This window comes from Lutjanus erythropterus, chromosome 15, assembly GCF_056507025.1.
Source record: "Lutjanus erythropterus isolate fLutEry1 chromosome 15, fLutEry1.hap2, whole genome shotgun sequence".
Lineage (NCBI taxonomy): Eukaryota > Metazoa > Chordata > Actinopteri > Lutjaniformes > Lutjanidae > Lutjanus > Lutjanus erythropterus.
The window spans coordinates 14,233,641-14,243,972 of NC_139331.1; the positions used below are offsets into that span (position 1 = coordinate 14,233,641).

The 10,332-nt window shown below is 36.0% G+C and overlaps 1 protein-coding gene across 1 annotated transcript in view; it reads right to left on the reverse strand.

Moving 5' to 3' along the window:
* The window catches only part of LOC146314153 (mitogen-activated protein kinase-binding protein 1-like), a 36,388-nt gene extending 28,560 nt beyond the window's left edge, over window positions 1-7,828 (reverse strand). The window contains exons 1-4 of the mRNA XM_084736907.1: window positions 7,698-7,828; window positions 4,850-4,941; window positions 2,276-2,335; window positions 2,118-2,175 (exon numbers count right to left, since the gene is read on the reverse strand). Coding sequence (XP_084593033.1) covers window positions 2,118-2,175; window positions 2,276-2,335; window positions 4,850-4,941; window positions 7,698-7,796 — 309 coding nt within the window. The 5' untranslated portion in view covers window positions 7,797-7,828. The remainder of the gene's footprint in view (window positions 1-2,117; window positions 2,176-2,275; window positions 2,336-4,849; window positions 4,942-7,697) is intronic.
* Between the last annotated feature and the right edge of the window lie 2,504 nt (window positions 7,829-10,332).

The window sequence follows — 10,332 nt, forward strand, 5'->3', positions numbered from 1 at the left end:
TTAGTTTAACTGATATGAGGATGCTTGCTTACCCAAATTAAAATGAATGAAAAAATAAATTTGAGTGCTGCTGGTACCTAGTAAGTATGAAAGATGGATGAAAACATTTTCCTTGCAGTTGTTCTTTATAACAAAACAGTAAGTTAACAAAATGTTACGTTGTTTGCTTGCTAGTTGAAGAGTCAACAAAACATTATATTGTTTTCTAGCTAGTTAGAAAGTTAAACTCTTAGATTGTATGCTAGCAAGCCAAGAAGTAAAAAAAAACAAATATATTGTTTTCATCATAGCTAAAAATAAAAAAAGGTTACACTGTTTGCCAGCCAGCTAGCTACAAAGTAAAAAGAAAGAAAGAAAATGCTTTATTCTTTGCAAGCTAACTAGAGTTATTTTAAGTTCTAATTTCTCCTTGAAGAAAAACTGGCCAAATTATCAATCAGAGAGAAAAAAAGAAGAGCTGTACTCCAATGTCAACATTTTAAAAGTTAAAGTGTAAGTTTAAAATGACAAAGTTAGAGTTGAACATAACATTTAACATTTTTTAACATTTTATATAGGCAGGAGTAAAAACTATACTGAGGTTTAAGGAGATATTTAAATTTAACCATTATAAATTTTGAGCTAGTTTCAAAGTTTTATGCAACATAATTTAAAGTTACTTTAATCAGGTTTAAAAATGAATCCTTATTTGTGCAACCCAGTCTTAGTAATTTAATATAAAAACAAATGTGTTCTGTAAACTACAAAATTTGGTTCCTTTGGTTCCTTGGCAGCAGAACAACCTATCCTTGTGGTATTTGGTAGTTTGAACTTTGCTCTCTGCCATCATGGCGAATACTGTGCGCTCATCCACTTACACAGAGAAGTTTCTAATCGGCTTTTATTGGCTGGGGCGGATTAAGATACTGTGTTGTGTTGAGGCACACACACTGCAAGTACAACATGACTGCAGATGCTTGTCTGACACATTACAGTGGAACACGAGGCCCCATTACTGTAGGCCTCAATCCTGCTGGGATGTTCTCAATGAAACATGCTGTCTACTTATACTGCGCGCAGCCTGGAAGGATCCAATTCTACTGCAATATTAACATGATTAAAAAGAGAAATAAATAATTAAAAAAATAAAGTCCTAGGAAGCATAAGGCAAAGAAACCCTGTGGCCAGTATCATAAAAACACTTAAGCTATGGTTTCCTTTAAATGTTCATCTAAGGGTGCCCTAGGAAAAACATTAGTTGCATTAATTCACCATAAGGATTTCCTTAGGATATTATAAGGCCAAACCCTTTAATCCCTAAGTGTTTGCCCTCGGGTATTCCCTTATGTGTTGCTAGAAGGTCGTTAGTAACATTTTCCTCAGAAAAATTGACCCATAACAGTCCTTTAAGGTAAAATAATTTGCGCAACATAAGACAATGGCTGAACTTGTGGTGATTGAAGAGAAGGATAAGATATCATGACACATTTCTCAGGATATCCATGAAGCTTTGAGCAATGTGCAACTTGTTAGAGACATTAGCACTAGCTACTTTGTAGCTACATAGCCAAATATTATCATAACTGTCTCATGTATTTTCTTTAGCTATATCATTTTTATTGAAACTCACCAATTTCTGTTTACTCCTGTTGATGTTGGTCTTTTTCTTGCTGTATATATTTTATCTATACTTTATCTACGGCTTGTTTCACAGCAGATTTCTCACATTGATTTTGTCAGTTATCTTACTTTTTGCCACATATTCTGCTTGTGTGTATTTGTAATGGCCGGGTTAAATTCGGTTTGGCTTATATTCTTGTGCTTTGCATGTTCTTTGAGGAGAACATTGCCACCTTCCTTTCACTTTGTTTTTCTTGTGGTATTCTCTTTGCTGTCCAATTGTTAGCCAAGTGTTTAAGCTAGCTAACAACTGACAATATAGCTGTCTAGTAACATTAAAGAATGATTTAAGTGTAACCATGGTAACTGAAGTGAACATGTGCTGTAATATGACAGTAAGTTCTGTGAAAGCCTTAATTACTCATGCAAGCAGACAGAGGCTGACAAGACTTTGAATTTGACGTGGAAAAAAACTGCAGAGTAAAGGAAAACAGCAGATTGGCAGTAAGAAGACTCACCTCTCCTGTGACCAAGTACTTCCCATCAGGAGAGAAGGACAGAGCTGTGATCGTCTTTCTGTGAACAGTGAGAGAAAGAGAGAAAGACAGATGAGCTCTGTTTTGGCAGTTTCATGTTATCACATTTAAAATTCAGATTTTATTTGTGTTCAGCTCACTTTGACGTGATAATGTGGTGCTGTCTGTTCTTCTTGGGGTTCAGCAGGACGACCACACACCTACACAAGAAAGAACACAATCAAAACTCACCATTGTTTGCGTAAATATTTGAGCAGATTTAGAAACTCATGTTTGGTGTATTTGTAATGAGAAATAGTTTGTTGTATGTGGAAACTCTTTGCCAGATTTCAAGTGTTTCTGTGTCAATTTCATCCAGGTGTTTGTAATAAATGCAAACATTTGTCCAACACTTGGTCAGATCAACAAATGAATGACTAAACTCTCTGGTGCATACTTGTAGCATAGCTTACACCTTTAAAAAAAATAAACTCTTATGTAACACAGGAAACCATGTAGCATAACTCTAATAGCAACTAATATATGTAGAAATGAGCTACTAATCTCAGCTGATCCATAATTAAACTTTATTATGTGAACTGTGACCTGTTTTCCAGAAGATTACAGCCAATAATACAATAACGCTCTACTCATTCATGCATTTACTCTTCTGGGCATTCATTCAATAATTTAGTTATTAATTCTGAAGAGCACTTTATGATATGCTGGAGTTAATCAAAATTACACTTTCACTGCTAGGAAAATGGGTCACACAAGGTTTAATGAATGAACTTTGAAACTAAGTAGCATGAGATGACTTATGTTCAAAAACATCAAACTGTGTAGGACCAAATGTCATGTGCATTAGTGAAACAAAGAAGTAAATTATTTAATATTTCAAAGGAATGAAAAACTCTTATGGTTTCATGCCAAGAGTTAGATGAGGAGTTGATGCCACTCTCATATCTGTGTACTAAACATGAAGCTAAGCTAGTTTGTGGCATTAAAACTGGAAATAGGAGGAACCAGCTAGCACGCTCTGTCCAAAGGTAACAAAATTTGTTGAACATTGTTCATTTAAACAAACAAGATATAATGGGTTAATTTGTGAGCTTTAAAAAGTGCAAGTAGGTGCATTTTGTTACTTTTAAATGGAGACTGCGAGCTGTTTCCACCTGTCTACAACCTTTATGCTAAACTAAGCTAATTGGTTTCTGGCATTAGCTTCAAATTTACAATACAGCCACTAGAGTGGTATCAATCGTCTGAGTGCTTTTCCACAATTCAGAAAATCATGACAAAATATGAAATACTCACTGCATGGAAATAAGAAAAATAACTCTCTGGTACTTAAAGAGAAAGTTCACCCCATAATCAAAATTACATATTTACGATTCATTTCACACATTACACCCTGGAACTAAATGACACTCAGCTACTTCTACTCGTGGATGAGAGGTTACAGCAAGGATTGTGGATTATCTTGATAACTAGGTCAAGGTTTTCTGGAAAGAGACATTGCTGTTAAGTTTTTCAAATGTATTTTTTTGGCACTTTTTGAGCACCACAAGCTGAATGCCATCTAGTTCCATTAGGACAGCAAACATTTCTCTGCCTGACATCTTCAAAACTCTGCAACTCACACCAAAACTACACTACAGGTAAGAAGAAAAACTGTATTTTTGATTTGGGGTGAAATGTTCCTTTAACATAACATTACCCACCTTTGTATCGGTGTTTGGTGGTAATTCGAATGCTTCACTCTGTCTTGTCTCATGAAGTTTTTATGTTATATTGCCCACACCCGTGTGATTCGGCCACCTTTTTCGTTATTACTCTTTTCCATATTCAAACAATCCATCCATTATCATATTGTTTCCTGCTAGTAAAACTTCCTCTTTACATCCTTTTCAAAAGCAGCTCGAAGCCCAGAGATCCACCTGTTTGTGAACTGCCTGTTCTTTAGCTCTGTGCCAGGAAACTGCATTCTTGGTACAACAGCTTGCGCAGATTTAAACTGAGGCGGCAGGTGGATTGCCAGACTGTGTACAATTTGGGAAGTATAAAGCCTGCTAAAATGCCATCAGACCCAGATATGTAACACAAGCCCACATATGTACACAGGAATGCCTGCACACACACAGACGTTGCTTTCTCTCATACACTCCTTCACATAACAATACTGTAAACAGCCATTGACCTTCTTAGAATTAATACGGCTTTGTCAAAAGATTTGAGAACAACACAAAAGAGGCTCAGTGTGCTCTTTCTGTTAGAGCCCTGCAGGACCCAGCAAGCTTGTTTTTAAACTCTGCTTTCACCCTCTGAGGCCCCCAAGCATCGCCACTGTAGATCTAAATCCTCCAACCTGCAGCTCATACGTCTCATTTTTTAAAAAGAATTCTGCACTGAGCAAGTTAACACAGCCTGTTTGCAGGGAATTAATAAAACTACACAACTCTCTTTACATCAGCGTATCACTGGAAGAGTCAAAGGAAGCCTCCCTGAGGACAGGATAAAAAGAAGCTTTGGAGTTTCTATGATGAGGAAGCCCACAGAGCTCTCCTCCTCAGTTCCTCTGAGATTGTGCAGCGATAACACACACACAGGAATTTGCACACTAAGCATCTGCGTGAGGTAGATATGATAAGGAAACTGCGAGTGCATGGCCTGTTGATAAATCAAAGGTCAGATGACGAGATTAGGATGCAGAAATGGTTTCTGTCTCTTCTTACCCTGCAGGATATGCAACAAGTCCAGATCGGGGGTCACAGGCCAGACCACTGTTTCCTGAAGCAGTGATTCCTAACACCTTCTCCAATGTCACCTGGAGAGACACAAACAGGGATATATTTTAAGGATTTCATCACAGGGTGAAGAAGTGAAAGTTCAGTTGGCTGACAGGGATAAATGCCACACCAGCAGTGATGTAACTAAGCACCGCCGTCAATGAATCAAAGACAGAAATAGATTTGTTTGGTTACAACATGTGAAGATGTTGGCTAAGGGTCAACTAACGTCTCCACTGAGTGGCACTGACTGTCACAACACTTCTAAAATACAAACAACTGACTCTTCCTAAGTCCCGCCCCTTTTGGAACCTGGGTCAACTTTCTTCTTTCCTATTTCTTGTAGGCTACTTACATATGCTATGTGCTAGGCTTGGCAATGTTTAAAAGAAAACCACATTTTAAAGGTGTTATATTGTCACATCTTAATTTAGTTTATGTTAGCAAAATGCTAGCTAGCCAGCTAATCTACACCAATCGTTGGCTAGCTACTTACACCTGATGTTAGCAAAACACAGGCTAATAAGATGGCCAATATACATCAATCATTAGCTGGTTAGTTACCTAGTATTTTGCTAACATTGGCTAACTATAGATCTGACTATATGTCGCTTTTTTTATTGGTCCTCCAGCAACATAATTTACTTTAGAGGCATTATCTTGCTGGAATGTGATTATTGCCTTTAGCTTTTATGCTCCAAGCTGCTGGAAACATCCCTCCTGATTATGTAAGATGTGCCTCAACTCTGTTTATTGTATGTTATTTTTGTTCTTATTTCTTTTAACTCGTGTTTTTTTTTTATTTTATTGGTCAACTGTTGGTTTTAATCTTTATTTTATTATATTTGATTTATTTTTTTCTTTTAAATGGTTTTAATTTTCATGTCTTATCATTTTTACTATTTTTTTTTTAAATTCTAGCTGGATTTTATCTCAAGTATTATTTAGGCATTTGTTTTAATTGTATTTATTTTGCACTAACCACATAGTTCTTGTGGCTCACGCTCTCTGCAGCACATTGTGAGCCCACCTGCAATGAAATGTGCTATATAAATAAATCTTTACTTGCTTGCTTGATTATTCTGACTTCTGACAGTGTCCAGATCTAAAATAATATTAATTTATGAGTTATTTAGTTTGTGCATACCTGGATTTGTTCTATGTCTACTTATTGTCTCTGTGATTATTAACTGATGTGTGTTGCATTGATGAGGTTCACATTCCTTTGACGAGGATGCTTGAACCCAAAATATGCTATAAGTAGGGATACAAAATAATGCTACAACTAATACTTATATTACAAATACACTACATGTTTAATTTCCCATCTTAAGGGATGTCAACCTGATCATTACATTGTATTTGTGAGGAACAAAGAGATACAAACACCAGCAGAAGGAAACTGTCTGCAGTAGTTTTCTATTTTGCCCACTGAATTAGTATATTTCGACAAGCACCACATTTTATGTCTGCATCTGCCAGTGGGCCATCATGTAGGCAAATAATATGGAAAATTCCACCACAAGAGAGACTTGATCTTCACTGCAAGTAGATGGTTTGTTTCAGTGTCCACAGTCCACCAAAATGGGTTGGAAAACATCAGCATAATGGTTATTGCTAAAAATCCAGTATTGTGTAGGCCTTATTATTATAAGTATAATTTTAATTTAATCTTTTGGGTTGAAGAGATGTAAAAAAAAAAAAAAAAAAAAAGATGTCAAAGATCAAGTTTGACCTAGTAATTAAACAGAGGATGTGACAGAAGGCAGGTCATGTTGTCTGTCTGTCTTGGGAATTATAAAGCAGCTGCTGAGTGTCATTGATTCATCTGGAGTGTACCTCAGTCTATGGTGTCCTACTGACACATGAAATAATAGGCGACTAGCAAGCAATAAATGCCTTAATTTCTTGATAGTCTCATATATAAAGCTGCTTTTATCAAAAGTTGTAAATGGTTTACAAATAATTTACTGGTCTTAACAGATGAGTAATATAAACCATTCATAGGAACAAATGTTGGGTTGCCAGGTAGTGAAAAATGCATTTTGCTGGTTGTTTATTCTAGTGATGCAAGTTTAATATCAGGGCCAATAAATTATCATCTGATGATGGCAAACTTTTTTTTAAATTTTATTTTACTGTTTATTATTCTGATAATGAAGTTATAGCCAGTAAATATATAAATGTCAAAGCAATTAATTTGAACTCTTAGACTAATGCTCTATGAAAAGTACAAAGGATATTTGTTAATTTATTTTTTTGCGTACTTCACAAGTAAAAAAGTAGTTCAATTAAATGTTTGAAGAGTCAGAACTGTTCTTTGTTTTTGTTGTACTAGTGAGGTCAGTTAAAGTTGTTTTAGTCAGAGCTGTGGAATATTAGATCATCCATCTTTGCTTACTATATTTTAGCCTTTCTTACCCTGACATGTGCATAAACTGCACATTATATTTCTAAAATTCAAAAATGTGAAATAATCAGTTATCTTATGGATACTGGCCATGAGAAGCAGGAAATTATCAGTTATTGGTATCGGCTGAAAAAAAAAATCCATACCGTGCACCTCTAGTTTATACTTTTTATTTAGTAATAATGAAGTTAGAAACGTTAGTTATCCATTAACAAATACTTATTATCATTGTTAAGAAATTAATTTCTGTACCACTGAAATGAATGTTTTTCACAAACTGGCCACCCAAAAGTCAACTGGTCCAGAAAGCATTAATGCATGATTTATTAACCATTAAAACTTACACTCAATATTTACTAAATATCTGTGGTAAAGTATGGTAACCTTGCTGCTGAGGTTCTCTCTCCTGTTCTTCTGTTTGGTTGCTGGAGAACGCAGTAAATTCCTGATGCGACTTTTAATGGTGAATCCTTCTCCTGGCATTTTGTCTGCAGCCCGGTGTCTCTGCTGGGAGAACTGCTAACCGTCCACAGTGACCAGCCACCAGCCGGGTGTGGGCGCATGAAAAGAGCGCCTGTGACGATCCTCCCACCACCAAACCTCCTAACAGAGGTTTACAGAGTCGGACAGTGCTGCTGCTGCTGCTGCTGCTGCCGTCGCCGGGACATGTGGACACTAATCTCTTGAGTGGGTTTACTGACTTGTCCTCTGTCCCGTCGCTTCACATCGAGCTGCTTCTTCTTCTTCTTCTTCTTCTTCTTCCCACCACTTCTGGACTGATGTCGCCTGTTGTCAACACTGACAAGTTAAAAAACGCAGCTGCTCAGCTGTTTTCCTGCATGACATCAGTAGTTTAATCTCAACCTGAACTGGTCTCATGATTACATCAATGATTGCTTTTGTTGCTGTTGTTCCTAATTGATTTAATAGGATTACAGAGAGAGACTGTGGGCAGTCTGACGGCTGAATGGCGGATGTGTGGATGCCAGAGCTCTTTGTTTGGCTGCTTTGTTCCTTTATATGCATGGTAACTTGAGTTAAAGTAACTTTCATTTTTATTATTTTTTATTTTACGATGTATTTTTGGAATTAAATGCGATGTTCAGATGTCTTATATTAGTGTATACTGCAAACTAGTGCCTGTGACACAAAATTTATGCTGAACAGACCTTTTTCACAGCAGATATGAAATACAGCGGTAAACACAGCTGTTACTAATAATACTGATTAAGGTCCCCATCCATTTAGTGCAGCAGAGCCTTTACAGTGAGCTAACGTGCACAATAGCAGCACCCTGACTGAGCTAATCTGAACTGGACCTTAATTAGTTGCTAACACCTGTGTTTACACCTCTATTTAAAGTCAAAATGGCAGCTGTGCAAAAGGACTACATGACTACAGACACATCTTAGGTTAGGCTAAGATTTGTTGTAACACAATAAAAGTTATAGTTGCTCAGTACAAGCAAACAAATTTACCTGAGAAGCAGAGTCGTACTCTCTTATACATTCATTATCATCATCAAGTCATTGCTCGACTTGACGTTTCCTTGACAACCCTTCCTTTTAAATCAGACCACGCCCCGGGATGGACATCTGGCCATGAGCCTGCATTCTTTCAGAGAAAAATAAACAGGAAATTGTGGTTTGATGCAGATTCTCGTTTTTATTTACTGTTTTACTCTTAAAACTAATTTATTAGTATGACAATTTGAGTAAAAATCTCTAAAGTGTCTGATTCATTGTTTTTTAATTTTTATGTAGAAAAATCTTTATTCATAAACATGAATTTGTAGGTTCACAACCCTCTTTCCTTATTTTTTTTTTTTCAATTTAATCAATGCTTACTCATACAATGAAAAAGGCAACAGGCTTTTAGAATATTACAGAAACATATTTAATGACACTGCATGCCATTTTTTAAATTTATTTAAATATTTCAGTTTAATTGCATACTATTAGAATATTGATTCATCTCTCATTACATTGATTAATGCAGTCCAATCCAACAATTCACTGCCATTCACGCTCTAAAATTAACATAAAAGGGGGAGAACAGTTTAACTGATTTACAACCTCAGCCTCTCACTCTTCACAACTACCTATATCTGTCATGCAGTCCTTCCCCAGTCCATTTGTTTTGTATAATTCATGGTGAAATAATTAATTGTGCAACAATTTAGTGTTTTTTTTAGTGTTAAGTGTTTTTATATAGTGTATTTTATATGCTAATCCTTCAATTTTCTTTCTCTGCATTTTTTCTAATGTACCACTACTGTCCTGCACACATGCAAATGGAAATAAATCTTAATGTGTGCTGTTATGCAGATGATTTACCTCTGATCAGTACCCAGGAGGCTTCGGCGATCTGAGTCACATCAAGCAAATTCCTTCCAAACTTGCACTTTTTTAGTACTATGTCCCCTCTCACATCAGCTTCAGATACTTTTTTTTTTTTTTTTTAACTTTTTTGCACAAATTTTGTCCCCCATCAGCATTAACATCAAATGATACGGTAACTCAACCCTCTTCATGTTTAATGTGCCTGGCCAGAAAAAAACAGTTTTTTCACCTTGGAGCTGGTATATTAACTCTTTCATTGTAAAAATAAAACACTATATTGTATTAATTATACTATATTATAATTATTATAACAATAGTTGCAATAGTTCGCACCTAGCTGTAAGGTTGGGACGTCATTGTGGTAAAGTTCATTACATTTCTCTGATGGTCACCACAACCATGTGATCTAATGCACACCATGTGCACTGTTCTGCTGTATGTCCAACTTTTTGATTTCAGCTATTCAAAACTGTGGCCCAAGGTTACAAGTATCAAACTTCTGTGATACACAAAGTAGTGTGCAATACTGTAACCTGAAAATGTAATGTATAAAATTTCCTCTCAAATGAAACACTGCATGTTCTGACACGTACTAAAAAGGTAAACAAAGGATTATTTTACATCATACAAGTATGCTTTGAATCCACATATTTCACTCTACTTTCCCCAGTTAATAA